The sequence below is a fragment of the Temnothorax americanus genome, unplaced genomic scaffold, assembly GCF_048541705.1.
Source record: "Temnothorax americanus isolate GAGA-0224 unplaced genomic scaffold, ASM4854170v1 Scaffold233, whole genome shotgun sequence".
Lineage (NCBI taxonomy): Eukaryota > Metazoa > Arthropoda > Insecta > Hymenoptera > Formicidae > Temnothorax > Temnothorax americanus.
The window spans coordinates 1-22,167 of record NW_027509375.1 but is presented as its reverse complement, the minus strand read 5'-3'; the positions used below and the strand labels follow the sequence as shown (position 1 = coordinate 22,167).

The 22,167-nt window shown below is 35.8% G+C and overlaps 1 protein-coding gene and 3 long non-coding RNA genes across 4 annotated transcripts; 2 read left to right on the top strand and 2 right to left on the bottom strand.

The window, feature by feature from the left end:
* The first annotated feature begins 384 nt into the window (after positions 1-384).
* On the top strand, positions 385-3,344 carry LOC143898544 (uncharacterized). Its single transcript, XR_013257242.1, has 2 exons — positions 385-1,311; positions 1,651-3,344. It is a non-coding gene; the product is annotated as an uncharacterized LOC143898544 (long non-coding RNA).
* Positions 2,488-12,921, bottom strand: LOC143898539 (phosphatidylinositol-3,5-bisphosphate 3-phosphatase MTMR3). Its single transcript, XM_077408107.1, has 16 exons — positions 12,015-12,921; positions 9,943-9,998; positions 9,417-9,733; positions 9,035-9,221; positions 8,770-8,948; positions 8,490-8,685; positions 6,790-6,980; positions 6,504-6,699; positions 6,215-6,400; positions 5,968-6,132; positions 5,626-5,876; positions 5,311-5,550; positions 4,911-5,193; positions 4,651-4,752; positions 4,362-4,546; positions 2,488-3,426 (listed from the first exon to the last, which is right to left on the bottom strand). The coding sequence occupies exons 3-16, from the start codon at positions 9,722-9,724 to the stop codon at positions 3,096-3,098; spliced, it is 3,000 nt and encodes a 999-aa protein (XP_077264233.1). The 5' UTR covers positions 9,725-9,733; positions 9,943-9,998; positions 12,015-12,921; the 3' UTR covers positions 2,488-3,095.
* LOC143898542 (uncharacterized) lies at positions 11,107-11,958 on the top strand. Its single transcript, XR_013257241.1, has 2 exons — positions 11,107-11,521; positions 11,647-11,958. It is a non-coding gene; the product is annotated as an uncharacterized LOC143898542 (long non-coding RNA).
* Positions 12,922-16,180: 3,259 nt separating the features above from the next.
* LOC143898541 (uncharacterized) lies at positions 16,181-17,579 on the bottom strand. The gene is made up of 3 exons (XR_013257240.1): positions 17,216-17,579; positions 16,862-16,963; positions 16,181-16,445 (listed from the first exon to the last, which is right to left on the bottom strand). It is a non-coding gene; the product is annotated as an uncharacterized LOC143898541 (long non-coding RNA).
* Between the last annotated feature and the right edge of the window lie 4,588 nt (positions 17,580-22,167).

Here is a 22,167-nt window from a genome sequence, read left to right as displayed (position 1 = left end):
AAACAAATCACTTTTGGGACCCATTGCCACAGAGAAAACGATATGTGCCCAGATAGCCACGACCAAACCTCTACATTTATTGCCAGTTGCCACGCGATTTGCGTATCACAGATCGCAAAATAGAAGCTCACCTATTTTGCGATTCGCCATCTGGATCTTTGGCTCCTTCCACCTGATTGGCTAATCAACAATTCGCAGTTTGCAATCCGAATCCGATCCGCGTCCGCAGAGGATCATCTATTCTGCGATTCGCAATCTGAATATTTAGCTACTTCCATCTGATTGGCTAATCAACAATTCGCAGTTCGCAATCCGAATCCAATCCGCGTCCGCAATGCGTAGTGTGACACGGGCTAAGGGTGCCATTATATACATGGAGCGCGGAAACGCGGAAGCGCGGAAGACAAAATTTACTAGATTTTCGTCGATCCGTTCCGTCTGTTTTGAATGCCTTAATATTACATGGAGCATATTTTGAGCGGAAAAGCGGAACGGAGAATTATAAAATATTAATTTTTAACGGTATTTATTGATTAAAATGCTTGTATTCAATAGATAAGCTGAAAAGATAAGCATATTAATAAAAATTGCAATGAATTAAGTGAACACAATTTTAAGAAATGAATACAAATGTCTATTTGTCACTATACTGTTCCGCTTTTCCGCGCAAATTGTGCTCCATGTAATATAAGGAGAAACAAACTCGCGGAACAAACGCGTCAAAATCCGTTGTCAACGCGGATACAGTATACTCCATCAAATTTCGGAGCTGTTTAATCACATTGAAAAAAAAAGCTTTTACACATACTCTTCGATTACTTTATTATTTAATAAAAGTGGCAGTATAATATTATAGATCCAAACATCATGTTGATGGTTATTATGAAGTATATCTTATATGCAAGCCAGGGTACATACATAGGCTGCGTTAAGTACTGGCAGTGAATATCGAAACGCAGCCATACATACATACATACATACACGATAATAGCGGATTCCGCTTTTCCGTTCAAACGTGCGGGACTCAACTCGCGGAAACGCGGAATCTAGTTACTATTCTGTTCCGCGCTTCCGCGTTTCCGCGTTTCCGCGCTCCATGTAATGGCACCCTTTTCTGCCTGCTGGCTCGCGACTCGCGACTCGCGAGCCAACTCCGCGTGACAGCGCCACAATGGCAAAACTGTGAACTATAAGACGTGAAAAATGACACGTCAAAGCAAAATTGTCCTTGCGATTTACAGCGTTATTCTTCATTTTAGTGCAGTGTTTTTAAATTTAAAATTATTGTGATAGTGTTAAAATATACCGAAGGTATCCACTTTATTGTGATTTAATATATGCAAGCAAATACTTATTTCAATTCGGCAGCTGTCAAACGGCTTGTTTTCGTTCTTGATTAGGCAACATTTACTTCGACAAATGTGGATTACTCATATAAAAGGGGAATTTTCGGTGTATTTTACAAATCTATTTTATCGTTTACAGATGGTATTTTATTAAAAAGCATTTTTATTTTAGTGTAAATCACAAGAATTTTCATGATATATTTTCTCGCTTCTGACGTCATCAATCCAAGATGGCTGCAGTGAGTGAACAGGAAAAAATGTTAAAACCGAATTCTTACAATTCACGACTTATGACCCATTGTAGAACGACCCTGCGTGACGGATACGACATACGCTAATACGACATACGCTAAGGGCCAGGGCACGAACATTGCCGTAGCGTCTTACGCCTTACATAAGAATCTTGCGTTACGCGACACGCAAGTCAATCTTACGGCAACGCACGAAGAAAAGCGCAACATAACGTACGTAACATAAGACTAATTACGTTACGTTCTTCTTTGTGCGTTGCCGTAAGATTGGCTGCGTGTCACGTAAGGGCCAAAGCACATAACATGACGTAGCGATATACGACAGTCGTAGTCCTCGACCTGACAGATCAGGATACGCCAAAGCTTGTGCGATATTTCTCACGTAAGGCGTAAAGACGTTACGGCAATGTTCGTGCCCTGGCCCTAACGTCAATCCTTGTGCGTTAACTTTCGACACCGGCTTATGACTTACGACAGTCGTAAACGGTTACGACAATCTTTGTGCTCTGGCCCATAGCTTATCGTAACGTGGGTCAACGCACAAGAAACGTATCGGTTACGGCGTAACCGTGCCAGACTAGAGTCAAGCTCAACAGGGTCTTACGCTACATTACCATATGAGAATCTTTAGTCTTGCGGAAGCTCTAAGGCTGATGGCAGAGAACGAAACGTGTAGGTTCTTACATTTATCGTAATCGTAGACGTAAAGCAAGGCAGGCTTTTCATGATTTTGTACTACGTAGTTACGTATACGGTTTTCTCTGTCTTGCTTTACATCTACGTTTACGATAGACGTAAGAACCTACGTTTCGTTCTCTGCCATCAGTCTTAGGAACTCTAGGATAAATTATAGGTATTGGATGTGTTGAATTTCATCGATAGCAGACGCATAGGATGAGATAATGACATTTAATATGTCAATTCTTATACATCGACGTCAATATAAGAAATACGATTTCATTCGTTTTGCTCGATCTGATTGCTAATTAGCAAACAACCGCTCTCCTAGTGATCAATTGACAATTAATTAGCGCTTTCCTTCATAGTGTAGTCGTCTACAAAGTTAGATGTCGATCACAGCCTATCCAAGACTTTGCCACACATCATTCTCTCGTCGTGTTAAGCACAGAGATAGATACCTAGGTAACCTCGAAGAATTCCATTCCCTTACATTTCTCACAAAAGAAATAGAATCTTCGTATTTGGAAATCTTGATCTCGAGTTACTCTTAGTTAGGGTATATAATACAACCTCGTATGCGTGCGCATATACTGACTCTCTGCCATTTTTTCTCCATCAGCTATACCAGCTATAGTGCTTGTTCGTACAAATTATTAATCTAACAATAAATATATTAGATCGCTTAGAACAACCTAGACGCGTTAGTCCATGTGCCATATGTATGCAATATAAATTATGAATACAACAAGCGCGTCGTATGGATTAATCGCATTCTTCATTTTTTTTCCTGCTCGACTCTTCTCGTAGATTTTTCTCTTTAATTCACTGCGGCTGTCGCAACGGATGGTTGCGTTTTCTGATGTGTTGCCTGTAGTAAGCTGTCACAGCAGGAGTCTTTCGTACTGGGTGGCAACTTCCTCGACCTCTGACATGTAACTGATTGTTGTAGAGTCGCCGTTTCGAAAGATTCCGCTTCATTTTCTGTTTTAATGTTCTGGTGTCGAGCATTACACTGACAGGAGCTTGTATGATGGTGGTGCACCCGCGCGTAACAGTCGCTACACACTCTTACAGGATTGTAGAGTTGTTCGCTAGGCAAAGGGGTAGAGTTCTCGGAGCAATCGGCACAAAAAATCTTGCCACAGCATCTATATATATATATAATACAAAATATATAATACGAAAAATAAGTCTAAGAATTATACAGTTAAACAAAAGAATAATCTTTCTTTTTCATAATGCTGAATACGATTTATATTCAAAAGTATGATGTAATAATTCTGAACAATTAAAAAAAAAATCAAGATTGTAAAAAAGGAATATTTGAAAGTAATTTACTATAATTGTGACTATTATGATATCGAAAACGTTTTATTTATTGTTTTCTCAAAACTAAATAAATTATTTAAATTTTCAACTTTCTAAAAGACATTTGTAAAAATTAATATTAAAAAGATTTTTGTGACAGGAAGATAAACCAAAGATCACAGACATTTGTATCAAATATTGAAGCAGCTATATATTCACTAATGTTAGATTCGTGTCCAGCAATCAGAAATATTTTGTGCATTTTGCAAACATTCAAGGTTTTTTTAGTTTTGACATCTACCATATCATTTATTATACTGTTTTAAATTTAAAATAAAAATATTATATAACTGGCAAACTTAATTTAAATAAACAATTAAAAATGTAGATTGTCCGTGATGTATCTCACAATTCTTCTGCAATGTAATAGACTCAATATTAAGTTATATAAATGCTAGTAAATTTAAATTTTCATAGCAAGTTCAGTCTTTTAACGACTGACAATTTTTACAATAGTCTTTGTTTTAAATTTGACTAATATGTCATATGCCGTAGTTATAGTTACAATTTTAATTTAAAATTTTTCACAATTGTAATACGTTGAAATTGTATTTAATATAAAAAAACTACATTGAATGATTATTTTCTTTGTGGAATATAAAAAATTCTTTTATTAAATTGCGGTTTTTTTCCATCATTGTGTACGTGAACGAGTCTTCCTATTATTAGTGACAGCTCTACTAACAACTACTGTTCTATCATGCAAAATGCATACCTGCAGTGATGCTTACGTCTACCGAGCCAGAACTCTGTGTTACATCCCATGCATCGAGTCACGGCATGATCGGGCACCCATAAGGTAGGTGCAGGACCTAATTCCTCCACAGCTTCCCAGGACATGTCCGACGGTAATGATTCTCCATGTTCACCGGCGCTACCCACGGAATCAGGTAATGAACCCTATAAATCATCGCGTACATTATTTTTATTTTATTTTTATTACATCATCGATCGCATACACACGTAAAAACATAAGATAAACTCAACCAAAGGACTCTACTTACAATGTCATCGATACGATCGGTATCTGTGTTATGATTGCAAACTTGCTTAATTAGTGCCAATCTCGTCGTGTGTAGCTCCTTTCTTAAGGCTTCCTCCTTGAGCTAGAAGAGTAATTCGAAATTAAATAATTATATGACAAAGGTTATTAAAAGATTTTTGGAAACAGGATCATCTGTATGATCCTGTACATGATATATCGCCAGATTTCAAGGAATATGCCAAAAGTGTGTAAAATACCAATAATTGCTGCTCTAAGTACCTTATGCTCTACGATAATTTGTTGTACTCGCATTTGAACATCGCAACATATGACAGGAAGACCGTCAACGTCATCCAACCAGTCAGGATTATCTAGCACAACGTCCTGATGGGTCGGAGAAGCTGGACATATGCTACTGGGAGTTCTTGATATCAATGGGACGCTGGTATCACTCACGTCACTACCCTCATTGCGATTACATGAAGAACAAACAACCTGTGCACTAGTAGTGCCAGTTTCAATCCATGGTGAAACAATATCGCGTGAAGAACTTGTTTGTGGTCTACAAATTTCAACAAACTTTATAGATGCTTAAAGTTCATAAATTTCAACAAACTTTATAGATGCTTAAAGTTCATTTAAATATCATTGTAGATATAAAAAAAAACTGCGCACTTACGCTTCTTTCTCTCCATTTACCACTGGAACGACGGAATCGTTATTGGGTATTAAAGTATCAGTAGAACTGTCTACCGAAGGATTAGCGGGCGAATCGCTGGATGTTTGATTAACAGTATCTCGTTTTGCCCCGATATCAGTCTCTGACAAGTTCTCGTTTGCAGCTTCATTTTTGTTATCGTCTATGTTCTTCACACTCTTTTGAACCACCTCAGTCTGAAGTGCCAGAGAGTCAAATTTCCTGCGACAGAAACGTACAAGAAAAATTTACAAACGTGTCGGCTTATCGACTCGAACTGTATCGTCGATCGCGTACTTTTCCATAGAAATACTCGGATCACTACGTCTTCGGTGCAGATATGCCGCATGATCGGGGGCGTGCATAAGATCACCGTACGACCTCGTCTTCGTCATTTGTCCCTGCGGCTCGTCACTCTCGCCACCTTCGATGTCTATCACTGTCATTCTTTGTTTATCGTCTCTCATACCGAGTGATGATTCCATGGAGCCTAAATATACCTCGGACCATAGAACAAGATCGCGTACGTTACAACTTGGCCACAATACCTAAAGCAAAATAATTAAAATTAGGATTGTTTGAAAAACCGTTTTGTCATTATGTGGAATTGTATCAATCATGTGATACTTTGCGACGCACTTGATTCTTTAACGGCGAATACAGATGATTCACAAACGCAGTTGAGTTGAGGAAACGCCAAACTGAAAACGTACGCTCGCGTATTCTCAATTGTAGCCTCTCCTGCCTGGTATTACACAGAAATGTACCAAACAATTGCGAGTACGTATGTTGAGCCAATTTCACCTAAAACATTAATATTACAGATCGCTTAGAAATGATTTCTTCGATAATACATATCTTCTCTCATGACTGTTTATATATTTACTAGATATGCTGATGACATTTGAAAACTACATTGAAATTGCAGGATTAACTGATGGACACAGTCAAGCCACTGAAGAAATACTGGACAGCGCTCGTTGGGATCATCGCAGCCAATCATTTGACCACATCGATCCGCGAACTTGTGTCCAAAGTCTAACCATTCTCTCTCAACTAAGACTTGAAATCCCTAGAATAAAACAATAAATGTAAAATCAGAATAGTATAAAATTGTGTATAGAGCAGTACTCAAATCACTTGGTCATCTATTATCCTTAAAAGGTATTGTATACCTCCATAGTACGATAATATGGATCGAGTAATATTTGGGCTAATGCAACAATTTGGGGAGTTCTGTCCCAACCGTCGCTACAGTGCACTAATACTGGTCGACCGTCCCTCTCAATCGCGGAAGCCACAGTGACCGCCGCCCGCAGTAAACCCGACATATGCTGCAACCATCGCGTCCCTTCCAGCAAACTTAACCAGCTGTAAAATTAAGTTATATAAAAAAATTAAGATAACTAAGAAATTCAAGAATAAACGGCATATAAATTTGAAGTCTAAGAATAAACTCACTTTGGTTGATCCGCGTCCGATGCACAAAGCTGTCGCACGGCATGAAAACTCTTTCGTATTGAATGGATATTCGGCAAATTCATAAATTGTATGTCACAGCTCGGATAATACTCGGGACACTCGCAACCACCGCCGCGTGCCCGATTTGCTACGGCGGTTGTGTACGATCTGGCATCGACAATTAAAACTTTCTATAAAGCAAAAATTATTTATGTGAAACATGAGATATAATTGTATACCTAAACTATATATACCTATATCTAATTCTTTTGCTTTATTTTCTTTTTATTTAATTTCTTATTAAGGCTGCGGTCCACTTGATGCTAGAAATGTTTTGGAGCGTTCTTCTTCTCCTTCTTTCTTCATTGAAAGAAAAGAGAAAAGGAATGCTTCGAAGCATTTGTAGCGTCAAATGGACCGCAGCCTAAGACTCCTATTTTTTGCTGTGATATGAAAAACATTTTTTCTTGCACTATACAAATTAACCCTAATCCCTCTAGTCCAGTCACTATGTACATTTAAAAAAGACATAATTTTGACCCAGGATTTTTCTTTTGGGGGGTGTTGGGGGGTTCAAGAAAAGCTTAATCTCAAGTTTTCGACCTCTGTCTCCCGCTTGCTAAGAATACACGAAAGCGTGCAGTTTTATATCTAAGTGACAATATTTGTGAAGTAAGTTTATAATAAGAAAGAAATACTTTACCGCTGACGCGATGGCGACGATTCTCCACTTTGAGGCGCTCTAAAAGGCGTAATTTTCAACGAAATAAAATGAATAACAAATAAAAATTGTAGGTTTTTTTACGCTCTACAAGTTTCATTTGAAGCATTTTTGCAATTTCGGACGACAATAATGAGTAAAAAAAAAAACTAATAAATATATCTCTCATACTTTTTTATTTCCCTTTCTCGTTCGATATCTCGAAAACAATCGATCATACGTAAAAATGTCATACGACATAATTTGTAGAGCGTAAAAAAAGCTTTAAAATGAGCTCCGATTCGACCTTGTAATTTTATTAGAAACCGAGTTATCGCGGAAAAACCATTTTTTCACATTTTTTACTCCCGTAAAAAAAGCAAGCGGGAAACAAAGGTCGAAAACCTGAGATTAAGCTTTTCTTGAGCCCCCCAACACCCCCCAAAAGAAAAATCCTGGGTCAGAATGTCTTTTATAATCTATTTTTTTTTGTACATAGTGACTGGACTACTCCAACGTTCCGCCATTTAATCAACGAGATTTTGACTGTTTGCCGTTTCGAGAGTAAATGAGCTAGGGCTCTGAAATTTCTACCTGATGTTCCCTACTATAACAACTTTTTTTAGAGGTAGAGGGAATTATCCCACGGCCGTTGATTTTCCGGAACCAAACGACGTTAGAAACGCGTGGGACACGAAAGTTACTGGTTGGAGGGATTAGGGTTAATTTTGTCACATGTCAATACACATGTTTTATAGTGTAGAAAATATACTGAAAACTCGAAGACTCCTATGATTTATAAATTAATAAATCGCTGTAAATATCGATCAACTATTGTAAAATCCATTTTCACTGAAGATGTAAGATATTGAATTGTCACTTATTAATGCAGAATAATAAAAAGGTGAGTTTTCAGGTATATTGTATTATTATTTGATATAAGCAGTGAAGAAAAAACCGCGAAAGTTTTAATCAAATTGACTGATTACAATCCCCTTACTTTGGCAGCACTCGGCATTTTATCACCAGCGTCGGAATATATAATAGGCGAATCTACGATAGTAGATTCGCCTTTATCATAGCTACACGCATCCGCGAGAGCTTTTAGAAGATCTTCGTCCTCAGAACTTCTCCAACCGAGCCAACCAACTTCCGGTTGACTACTGCGAGCTATCACAGCACCGTTATTTACGTGTCTTAAAATATATAATTGTAATAATAAAATAGATGACACTTATTATAAATACTACCATATAAAATATAGAAAATAAAGACTATACCTCCAGACAATAGCTGGAATTCGTCTGGAACTCCGAAATTTGGCAACAAATTCGAGAGTTTCATCGGAAATGCAAGCGGGAACTAGAAGCTGTGGCGGATAGGATGGACACATCCGATAATCCTTATTTATTTGACTTATGCGCCATGTACCATGCAAATTAAATTTTAATCGCTCGACCTAGGATATAATTTTGTGGAATAAAAATTTAGAGTAAACATTTCTACAAACAGCCACAATTACAAACATTTAAAAGGCGTACTGACCTCTGAATTAAAAGTAGTTATATAAGAACTATTATCTTTCCCGAGCCTAGGGTAATCTTTGCCTTCTTCCATAGACCAAGCATAGTATGCGAACGCAAATATATCCTCTATACTTTTTCGCGGATAGGTCACTTTGTGCAATCGTTTAAACCACTCCAAACAGTGTTCATTTGTAGTAAATGCACAACTGAAATATCAGCATTTATCAATATTTTGGTATCTTCTTGATAAAAGTAAATTGATAAAAAAAATTATATATATATATATATATATATATATATAATTTTTTTTATACGCCATGTTTAATAAATTTAAACGAGAAAACTGCGACAAATCTCATACTTATATATGGATGTAAAAAATAACAGTATATCATAAAAACCTCAAGGAACGTGCGTCTTTGCATCCAATGTGCAAATAAAATATCTCCTTGACCTCCAATTGCTCGATGAGACCAAGAGGTATATTGTAACACGTTTGACTTAATTGTAGATAAAGTCTATAATTTGAAAGTGCCAAAACACCATCCGTTGTCCGTCCCAATGCCACAACCGATTCTCCGCTCAGTGGTGTAAATGGAATCGTTAACGTTTCATCCTCGCATTCAAAGTGTATGTGCTTAGGAAACAACTCTGAGGCATGTAGATGACATATGGACTGCAAACTGGTAGGTTCTTCTGAACTCTCCATCTCTTCGTTCTATAATTAAGATATATCCTTAATATATTTACGGTTAACTGTACTGTTAATTTAATTATGGTTAACTGTACTGTTAATTTTATTATATGTATGCGACATTTAAGATCTAAGATCTCAAAGCAGGTAAAAAATATTGACGGTCATTGTCTTATCTCTATCATTGTATTATTCTTTATATCAGTAATACAATTCAAATAATACAAACTTACTTAACACAAACTCAGTGACTATTTGGTATGCCAAGCAAGTGCCCTGGCAAGTGCTCCTGTAACATATTGATAACTTGTAATAACATGTATACTTTGCCTCCAAACAGGCCTAACAATAGGCCTGTTCTTTTTAGCTGAACTTCTTGGACAACTCATCTTTTCTTTTTTTTTCATGTTGAAAAAAAAAAGAAAAAAGAAACTGTGCAAGAAGTTCAACTAAATAGAACACATCTATTTATATATAAACTATATTATATATAGTTCGATATTATTATCAATGTACCTTCTTTCCTATCTACGTGTACGTTAAGCCCATTCCTTTCAGCTATATTTTATATGTCTGTCTATCGCTAAAGTTTAAATATGCATAAGTTATTAAATGGATGTTGTCCATTTAGTGACACAAGACAACATAAGTGTCGTTCTGTTTTTTGTTACTTATTGAATGCCAAGGGCTGCGTTCGGGGAGCGCGCTATTAGCGCTATTTGCTTATTCTATCCTTGTTCTGCACTTGATGAGCGATAAAGATAGAATGATGCAATAGCGCTAATAGCGCTCCCCGAACGCAGCCAAGAAAGATAGAACGTTTGTATAAAGTGTCACTAAATGGAAAGCCAATATAGAACATTTAAAAGTATATAACAAATTCATCAATTTTATAATTAGATTAAATTTTTTTCATCGGTTCATCATAAATTCCCTTTTGGACATGTCATTCTTTATTTTACTCCTATAATTGCCAAAGACTTTACATCCTAAAGTACACCACAGTTTAATCGTAGTGTTATCATTGCATGTAGGAAAAGTAGATTGAAGTCCATGAGTCTTAAATACCTAAGTTAATTACCGCCAATTTCAGCTGACTTTTTTTTCATATTATCACATAGAGTCTGTTTCCTATTACTGCACTGACTGCACTAGTTCAATAACTGTATGTACATACATACACTAAAGTGACTAATACTACGTTTACGCGAGCGTTACTTCTGTAGTAACTTATGATAATTCACCCGTTTACGCGAAGGAATTATCGTAAGTTACTACAAAATCCCGTTTACGCGAAGGAATTATCGTAAGTTACTACAGAAGTAACGCTCGCGTAAACGTAGTATAAAGCATACTATGTACGTATGTGCATACGTTTCTCGTTTCAATGTACACTTCTCAAACTAGTGCAGCCAGTGTAGCAATAGAAAAACAGACCCATAGGTGGAACCATTCACAATTTAGAAAACACAGTAACTATTTTCTACAAAATTCGAACATAATAACCATTTTTAAACAGAAAATACAGCTGAATAAGTGTCCTACATATTTGCTCTTTCAATTCTTACGCTTGTATTTTTACTGCTTTCGTCTATTCTTTTTTCTTATTTTTCGATACTTAAATAAATATATATATATATATATATATATATATATATATATATATGGAAAACTATGTAACTTAATGTAGCAAAGATAAAAAACCTATTATCTTTTCTTATCACAAATCTACGTTGGTTGGCGGGACACCGCAACATCGCGTTGTAACGCGACGCGATACAACGTTAGACGCGTCACGGCCACACTACATTGGCTGGGTTCCACTTATCGCTCACAACGCTCGCGAGCATCATTTCGTCCTTGTTTAACATTTGACAAACAACAAGGATGAAATGATTCCGCGAGCGTTGCGAGCGATAAGTGGAACGCACCCATAGCATTCTACTCCGCATCTCCGCGATGCCTACCTGCTTCGTCTGGCCTTTCGCTCTTATCATTATGCAGCCGAAAGATAGCTCGGCGACATGTGTCAACCTTGAGACGCGCATCGTATACGGCATGTAATTATTCGTGTGATTACTTGCCCTCTCTCCTTTTTCATCTTGTGCGTGAAAAATAAAGAGAGAGAGAGAGAGAGAGAGGAAGGGAGAGAGGGGAAGAGAGAGGAAGAAAGAAAGAGAGAGAGAGAGAGAGAGAGAGAGAGAGAGAGAGAGAGAGAGAGAGAGAGAGAGAGAGAGAGACACACAGAGTGCATAATCGTTTACGATATTGTACGACCACAAGCGTAGACTCGCGTCTTACTCACTTCTAGATGTGATATCCCACACGATGGACAACGGTAAATCTGAAGGAGAGCTCCCTCCTCACCAATTTCGCTGAATTTAGGCTTAATCGACGCGTTTTTGCACAAAACAAACGAATCTGGCAGAAAAAAGCCCCGCTCTGTCCCGCGAAGCGAAATATTAACGGTTAAAGTTGACGACTATCAGGTTATGAGACCTGTCATACCGACGCGATGTAGAGCGACTACGGACATGCCCTGCGGCCATATGCGCATGCTCAGTAGCCGCACGCGCATGCAGCCGATCACGTGACAACTGTTTGGTTGGTAAGTCAGAAGTGTTAACATAATTCGAAATGATATATATTCTTTCGGCGTATAGATTAGTGACGCTTTAAAAGTATTTAACAGTATTTAAGTGCTTAAAGCGCGTCAACTAAACTAAGTAGGTTAGTAACGCGCTTTAAAAGTATTTAACTGTTTAATGATTTTCGATAAAGCAGGGCACACACGCACACACACGTGTGTATATGTCCTGCTTTATAGAAGTTGTAATTTTCGTTAAAACAGGGCACATACATACATGTGTATGCCCTGATTTATAGAAGTTGTGATTTTCGTTAAAGCAGAGCACTACACACACTTGTGTATGCCCTGCTTTATAGAAGTTGTGATTTTCGTTAAAGTAGAGCACACACACACGTGTGTATGCCCTGCTTTATAGAAGTTGTGATTTTCGTTATTTATGTTACAGATATTGGAACGTTGACATGTTCGTGGTCGCTACCAGTCGCTACATCGCGTCGGTATGACAGGTCTCATAACTCATAACCTGATAGTCGTCAACTTTAACAGTTAGGCTGAGTTTCCACTGAGCGCGTCACGCGTCGCGTCGTACGAGTTGAACCAATCAAAACATCCCATTTCGATCCCGTCACAAGAATGTAATGAAATGGGATGTTTTGATTGGTTAACTTGTGACGACGCGACGCGTGACGCGCTCAGTGGAAACTCAACCTTAATATCTCGCTTCGCGGGGAAGAGCGGGGCTTTTTTCTGCCAGATTCGTTCGTTTTGTGCAAAAACGCGTCGATTGAGTCTAAATTCAGTGAAATCGGTGAGGAGGGAGCTCTCCTCCAGATTTACCATATATATATGTATATTTCTCTTTTTCTATCTCCCTCCACAGCTTATATTCTCTCACGCGAAATCCATGAACTGAATGTTGCGGGACGCCACGTACTAACGACGCTGCCCCGCGACGCGGAGCATCGCCTTCACGGGCACCACTGCGACGATGAAATGTCAGGAACACGGATGTGTACTACAGGCATATGTTGAACGGCATCGAGCACTTGGTAGAAGTGGTGGCGACGGCGACGATCAGTTATCAATGTTCTCATTACGGCGCGGCGGCTGGCTCATTGCAGCACGCGTGGCCCGTGTCGTCTCGCTATCGAAAGTCGAAAGCCGAAACGTTCGTAATGTTCGTATGTACATATATTTGCGAGACAAGCGCGCAATTTCGTTGCGTTACATATAACCGAGTTGCGATAACGCACAACGATATCGATACATTCCAATCTAAATCGACTGAATCTTCAGAGTTGAATCTTCGAGTTCGAAGCTCGGTCGCGATCACACACGATCACACTGATCACAGACTGCTACGTTCCGATATTCACTGTCAGTACTGAAAAATTATAATTGTACATAGTGTACATACGTCACGTAAACTATAGATTTTGCAGTTTGCAGTGAATATCGGAACACAGCCAATACCCAATACACACCATCAATGGGTGCATCCAGAAACGACCACTCACTGAGCTCAGTAACAATTAAGTGTGATTGGTTGGATCCAAGGGGAAGAACCAATCACATTCAATTGCTACTTAACGGCTCAAGCTGTATGCACAATGAAAAACACATACTACGTTTACGCGAGCTTTACTTCTGTAGTAACTTACGTGATTTATATATTACTCGTTTACGCGGAGTAAATTATCGTAAGTTACTACAAAATCCCGTTTACGCGAAGGAAAATCCTGTTTACGCGAAGGAATTATCGTAAGTTACCACAGAAGTAACGCTCGCGTGAAACGTAGTAACATATACTACGTTTACGCAAGCGTTCGCATAATGCGTAAGCATAAGAAAATTGATTGGTCCATACACATGTGAATAAGGAAATAGACCAATCAATTTTCTTATGCTTACGCATTATGCGTTGTGCAGAAGTGTGTGCTCCCCGCTTTAACATTGCGTATATAATTACTACGTTTACGCGAGCGTTACTTCTGTAGTAACTTACGATAATTCCTTCGCGTAAACGGGATTTTCCTTCGCGTAAACGGGATTTTGTAGTAACCTACGATAATTTACTCTGCGTAAACGAGTAATATATCGTAAGTTATTACAGAAGTAACGCTCGCGTAAACGTAGTAAATAACGGCCGGAGAATTCGACAACCAATCAAATGTTTATCCAAAATGTGGCGCCACATTTAAATGCAGCATTAGTCACAGTTTGTGACAAAAATGTAAACAAAAATAAAAAATTTGTAAATATAATACGAAACCTTATAAATTAATAAAAAAATATAATACATAATATACTAATGATAAAAAAACCATCTCTACATTAATAAGTAAAAAAAGATTAAATATTGCAAATAAGGAATTAGAAAACATTATTAATAAAAAAGTATACAGAAATGATTACCTGTATTGCAAACTGTAAGAACAATATTCCTGACACAATTACTACGTTTACGCGAGCGTTACTTCTGCAGTAACTTACGATAATTCCTTTGCGTAAACGGGATTTTCCTTCGCGTAAACGGGATTTTATAGTAACTTACGATAATTTACTCCGCGTAAACGAGTGAATTATTTTAAGTTACTACAGAAGTAAAACGCTCGCGTAAACGTAATAAATGTTTTATATTTAAAATCGTCTTAAGTTTATTATAGAATGCTATAATGAAATAGCCTTTGCAGCATTTTAAGATAAGCTTTTCTGTAATCTGAAATCGAAGATTAAACTATGAGCACCGTTCTAAGTTGTAGAGACGACAATTTTTCTTTTTTTGTGGGCCTATGCACAGACCATGAAATAGTATAAGGAGACATGACTCCGTAGTCACGAAGTGGTCACAAAAAATGTTCCGTATGGAGGAATGTTCGCTAAATGAAATAGCTTGCAACATTTCGTCGCCATCTTAAAATTGTGACAGCTGTTGAGACACGAAAAGGTTAGAAACACATGATCACACGTGTATACGGTAATAAATGTAAAATATATCAGAAATGTGTTTCATAAGTAAATATAATATTTTATAAACGTATAAAAACGTTTTTCATTGGGCCTATACTAAAATAAATAATAATACGCGTAAGTATATATTATATAATTATAAATAAGCAAAAATAAATGTTAAAATTACAATAAAATATATAATTTAAATACGTTTACCTTAATTTAAAATTAATATAATTAAATATATTTCAGAAAGACGAATCCTGGATACAAGTAGAGAAACATAAGGAACTTAAGAATAAAACACAATGGAACATAAGAATAGACATATATATTTTAAATATTTGCAAGATAATTTGGAGTTGATAACTCTTCCGTCTACAGAGTGGAGTTATTCAAGAGGAAATGAAAAGTTTTTTGGTTTCCAAAAAGTAGAAAGTGATTATAGTGTAAAAAAAATTGCTTTTTTATCAAATGGACAGGTTAATATTTATATAAATAATGAAATTTATTCTCTTTCAAAATTTATTGTAATTGTAAATATTGATCGAAGAATTAAATGAATTGTTACAAGTTGTTGATAAATTATAAGAAAAAAGAAACAATCGTGAAATTAAGATAGCTTAAATGTAAATTTAATTGTAATATGTAATATTTATTTCGATAGTTTAATTCATATTAGATACTGAAATTGTTATATTTGTACGATCATGAAAGATCAAAGAGTATCATATCAGGTATTATGTTATTTTAATGTAAATTATGTATACATATTTACGTGTATGTATATATAATTATGTATATATATATATATATATATATATATATACACACATATAATTTTTATAAAGAAATTGGAAATTAAATAAATGTTAAACAAATTATATTATAAAATAATTGTATTATAAAATAAAATTGTGTGCTTTAGTTACTAAAATAAACATTTTGTTTAACTTGGTATTAAACTTACAAAAAAATATAGGTATAAAATATATGTATATTATAATTATAAACAATTAATGTTTTCAAAAAACAAGTTTTTATTATTTTTTTAGTTTTATATTCTTTTTGTAAAAATGCATCTTCCTTAATAATATCTTCGGACTTGAGGTGCAACTCACAAATTCTACTACTTTTTTTTATTTGTACATTTTTTGTACACATAATATTGTACCATGAGATAAACATATCATTCTATAAAAAAAATTAAATTTTTGTTTTGAAATAAAATAAATAACATAAAAGGCATGTTTGTTTATTACTGACAGTTCATTGCCGGTACTGTAAATCTATAGTTTATGTCATGCACATTATAGATTTTCAGTACTGACAGTGAAGTGTCAGTAATAAACGAATATGCTTAAAGTAAATATACTCTTAAGCTTACAGCACACAATGCTATTTTGTGTGCTTTATTACTTGCCGGCTCCTGTGCTAGCGAATCAATAGACAGAGTTGATAATCATTTTGTCTGCCAATTCGCTAGCACAAGAGCTTGCAAGCAATTTAGCAGGCAAAAAAGCATCGTGTGTGCTATAGGCTTCACTGTTTTTTATTCTAACTATAGAAAAAACTTGAAACAAAGTACTTCTTTGAATATAAATACTTACTGTACGAGGTGTAAACAAACTTTTCTTTTCGTCTCCTTTTCTGCCTCCTCCGCTGCTGCATCCTTTAACGCAACAGGCCATTTTTTTCAGAATTTATTTTATCTATAATGTAATCAAAATTAAGAGCATTAAACTTAAGACATCTAAAGTAAAACATTTATTATGAGTAAAAAGTTGAAAATATTAATACAGCAAAAATATACTATTTATATTAATGTGTGTTTGGACTTAGAAAATATACAAAATCTAATTATTAATAACAAAAAAAATATTGCTCAAAATTAAATATTAATAATTACTTAATTTAATTTACATGGAAATAATTTTAGGTTATAAAAGCTTCTTCTTCCTTACCTCTTAACGAAGCTGGCACTTGATTTCTGTCACACAAGATGACACAATACGGCCTACAATTTTTAAGTCCTTTTGGGACAAATTGACCAAATGCGATTGTATCAGTAACCTTTACAAATCAACAGATTCACACATTGCACATTGCACATATAAAACTTGTTCGTTTTCGTTACACTTTTGAACTAGTGCAAGCAAGTGCAAGTGCAATAGTTTAGAATGAAACAAATATACTTTTCTCTCGTTCTAACTTATTGGTGGAAAGATGGCGACGAAATGTTGCAAGTTATTCCGTTCAGCAAACCTCCCCTCTACACGGAACATTTTTCGTGACCATCTTTTGCTTCTCGACACTATCTAGTCATGTCTTCTTATACTACTTCATGGCACAGACTAAACCATGGTGTAGACAAAAGAAATGTTGTCTGCGCGCGCGCCATGGACTAGATCATGGTATTCCCATGTACTTTTGCCTGCTGAAATCAAATATGATCTCAGTTTTGCCCCTACACGTCAGGATTTTTTTTCCACAGCCAAAAACAAGGTGTTTTGCCCGTAGAAAAAAAATCCTGACGTGTAGGGGCAAAACTGAGGTCATATTCGGTTTTAGCAGGCGAAAATACATGGGAATATTATGGTCTAGTCCATGGCGCAGACAACTTTTTTTTGTGGGCCTGTGTTATAAATAAAGGAATGCAATTCTTCCAGACCATGTTTTTATTTTATATTTTTTATATTTTCCTTATTCTCTCTCTCTCTCCAGGCCAAACACTGAACCGATCAATCCAATTTTACAGCCTTGATGCACGGTAATGGAAATTTTTTTACATTTCTTAAAAACCTGTAAGCTTTTGGACTTAATGATCTTAACGAAATGGCTAATGTAATATCTTCAGCTGACCATTTGACATGACTCCTTGTCGACGACATTAACATTTTAAACTGGCTAGAGTGTATAAATACCTTACGCAGAGCATCAATAATATGGCTATTGTTTCCGCCTCTTTATGCCTATTCTTTTAGGTGCGAATTCATGGGACGCTCGTTTCAGCGTATAGGTGCGAATTCATGGGACGCTCGTTTCACGTGATTTCGCGCTGACGCTAGCGTCAAGCAAAGAAAGCTGGATTTTCTCAGCTTTAGCATCAAAGCCAAAGCAGCGCGAAGACGCCGAAATTTTGACGCTGTTTTCCTTTTCATGAATTTCAATTGACGCCGACGTCACGTGTGGTCATGCGACCTTCTTGCCGCTGAAAATGAGCGTCGAGCGTCAGCATGAAAAGGCACCTTAAGTGTTTCGATACTACAGCGTCAATTCCGAGACGCTATAATCCTTTTCATGGATTTAAACTGACGCTGGCGTCAGAAGTGGTCACGTGACCCTTTTGACGCTGAAAATGAGCGTCGAGCGTCAGCATGAAAAGGTACCTTTATAGATAATTAACAAACTGAATAAAAATCTTAATTATTAATATTATTATGTTATAATAATTAAGATTTTTATTCAGTTTGTTATCTATACTGTTCATTAGCTGCCCTTACCCTCTACTCTGATGCTTAAGACTGAGTGTATATTTTTCTATATAAAGACATAATAAAATTAGTTATATAAATCAATACTATATAAATTTAATATTTATTGCATTTGTGTTATAGAAGTTATTGTTTTATTCCATCAAGAATGGATTGATAGATCCTTTGAAATAGTTTTACATCATTCATTTACATTACAAGAAAATAATTATTTAAGGTGCAAGAGATGCAGTAAATTGCCAAGTCTAATAAGTACCCGCGTCAATATATACTATGTATATATACTAATTCACATTCTCAATTGTGCTACTGTTATTATTTATCATCAGACAATTATAAACATACACATAATAATTAGATAGATATTATATATATACGCACGTGTGCATAAGAATATATGTAATTTATAAAAAGCGGGTGCTTATCAGCCTTGATACGTTACTGCCTTCTGCTACGCGGACGGCCAGAAAGCATGGCCGTATTGCTAAAGAATCCAAGACGCGGCAACGCCGCGCGGCGTTAAAGCATATGCTATAGCATATGCTCTCCACCGTGCGTCCGTGTGAGCAATTCAGTGGTGTGTGTACGTGTACGGACATATGTACACCACTTCATAGAACCTGAAATTAGTTGGTAACACTGAAACCGGAGTTTCGCGTTGTCACCACGCGAGGTCTCCAATATCAGTTCGGCCTTTGCTTTTAGTTGACAGAGTTGACATTACCGACGGTCGAGGAAGTTCGGCCTTAGCTTTAGCATCCCCTTTAAGTCTCTTTTAATTGGGTTGTGGCAGGGCGTTTGAGATAACCTGCTCTTCACCCTGCACAGCTGGTACATCTGTACAAACTTAATTAGCAACTATCGCTTATAATTACAGGCTTATTAGTCTGTATATTTATTTATTTCACTACAAAATAATTTTTAAAAAAACGTTTATAAATTTTCTGTTTGAGAGGGAACCTTGGGAAAACCTACCCCTTTTTTTTTAACAGAAAAAAAAAAATCAATTTTTGGGCAAATTTACCGTTTTTATAAAAGGAAAAAAATTTTTGGGGGGACTCAAAAACCCTTTTTTTTAACACATTCAAAACTCTTCATAAAAATAAAAATTTTTCCCGGGAAAAAAACTTTTTTTAAATTTTAATTATTTGGGCAAAATACTGGTTAAAAATAAAATTTTACAATTAAAAAAATGATTTAAAACCCCCTTTTAAATTTGCACTTCAAAACCCTTACCAAAATAAAAACTTTTCATGGGGAAATTTCCCTTTCCCCCGGACTTTTTTTCCCGGGTTTTTATACAAAAGGGAAAATTTGATTTTCCATATGATGGGAAAAAAATAGCCAACCTTTTTCTTTAAGGGGGTTTAAATTTTTTTAAGAAATTTTGTCGGGATAACCTTAAAAGGGGGGAAACACCTTCTGTAAAACGAAAAAGGAAACCCCAAAAGAGAAGTTGGTTATTGGTTTTTGGGGTCATAACCCCCCGTTTTTTTAAAAAAGTTTTTATAGGGTTTTTTGGGGTTTTTATATTTTGTATTTACTACAAAAGGGTAACGCCGCGAAACTAAATTTGTTGGCTTTTTAACATTACGTTAAGCGTTTAAAACACGTCCGGGGGACAAAAAAATTTTGTCTGACGAAACAAAAACGAGAAAACCCCCTGTTTTAGCCAAAAAGGCCTTTTAACCTTACGCCGGTACCCATACCTGGCCCGGGACCCCCCCCTTACAAACACGGTTTGGGGATTGAAGGAAAAAAATTTTTGACCAATAAAAAAAAGGGAAAAAATTGGGGTTTTTTCCCTTTTCTGTTTGATTAAGGGTTTTTTTTCGTTTTGCGAAAAAAACCCAAAAAGGGTCGCTGGCCGCAGGGAAAGGATCCGCGCTTTCCCCCCCCCCCCAAAAAAAGATAAATTAAATCCGTTTAAAAAAATTATGAACCCCCCAAAATCTGGATTCTTGTTTGGGAAAATCACGGTTTTAAAAATGATTACCCAAAAAAACCCGGGTTTGAAACGGATTGGTATTCAACAAAAAAATTTTTAAAGGGTTTTTCTGGGGGTTTTGAATCTTTAAACCGCAAAAAATTTTTTTGGGGAAAATACCAGATACACAAACAAAAAAATACCAAAAAAATTTCAGGGCCCAAAATATATCTAATTGAAAAAAAATTTTAAAAAATATAAAAATTTTTAAAAAGCAAAAAATAAAAAAATGGCTAGGGGGCAAAAACGAGATGTTTTTTGCGCATGGAAAAAACCCAAAAAATTTTTTTTTGGTGTGGCGGCAGCTGTTCCAGGGCAAATTGAAACGCTGTAGAAACCCTCCCGGTTTACCCTAATTAGGGGCGTTTTAAATTTAAAACAGGGAGAATTACCGGGGATGCGCCGCGTAGGGCGAAAGCCAACCCCTTTTCCCCCCGAGCCCGCGTTGCCGCTCGGGCCCCCCGCCCCCGTCGCTTAAACAAAACAAAAACTTTTTTTTTTTTTTTCCCTTTTTCCCCTTTTTAGTAGGAAAAAATTTTTTTTTCCTTTTTTAAAATTTTGAGTATCGTTTCAAATATTACTTTTTTTGTCATATATTAATTTCCGGTTAAATCCCGGGTTTTTCTCCGGGTGATGAAAATCTAACATTTTTTTTTGTATTTTCATTTTCGAAAAAAATTTTCGGGTATGTTTTTTATCCCGATTTTCCCTTGGGAAAAAGTTTTTAAAAACGGTTTGGGCCCAAAAGTTTAAATTTCACTCGTTTTTTTGGGTTTTTAAACAGTCTAAAGTTTGATTTCGTAAAACCCCAAAAACACAAAAATTATAATGTTTAAAAAGGATTGACTGGCCCCATTAAAAAGAAAAAAAACGTAAATTTCCCGGGGTATATAAACAGGTTTTTTACACTTTTTAAATTCCTTTTTTTTTACTAAAATTTTTTAAAAATGTGCAATATTTTTTTCCCCCTTTTTGAAAACACATTTTTTTTTTATTTCCATTTTTTTTTTTTTTTAAAATTTTTTAAAAAGGGAATTTAAATTTTTTAAGGGGCACTTTTTTTTTTTCAAAAAATTTTAAAAATTTTTTTCAAAAAAATCGGGGAAATTTTTTTAAAAGGACGATTTTAAATTTAAAAGGTGGACGATCAAATGGGGGGGCCCGATTAACTGTTTTTTAAAAAAAAAAAAATTTTTTTAAAAAAAAAATTATAATTTTGTTTTTAATTTTTTTGGGTTAAAAAATTTTTTTTGGGGAAAAAAAAAAAAAAAAAGGCAAAAAACCCTGTGGGTTCTCAAAAGGGGAAAAAAAAACTTTTAAGTTTTAAAATAGGGAAATTCATGATTTTCCCAAAAAGGAAAAACCGGGTATAAAAAATCTTTACAAAAAAAGAGGGGTTTTTAAAAATTTTAATGATTAAACGGTTTTTAATCCA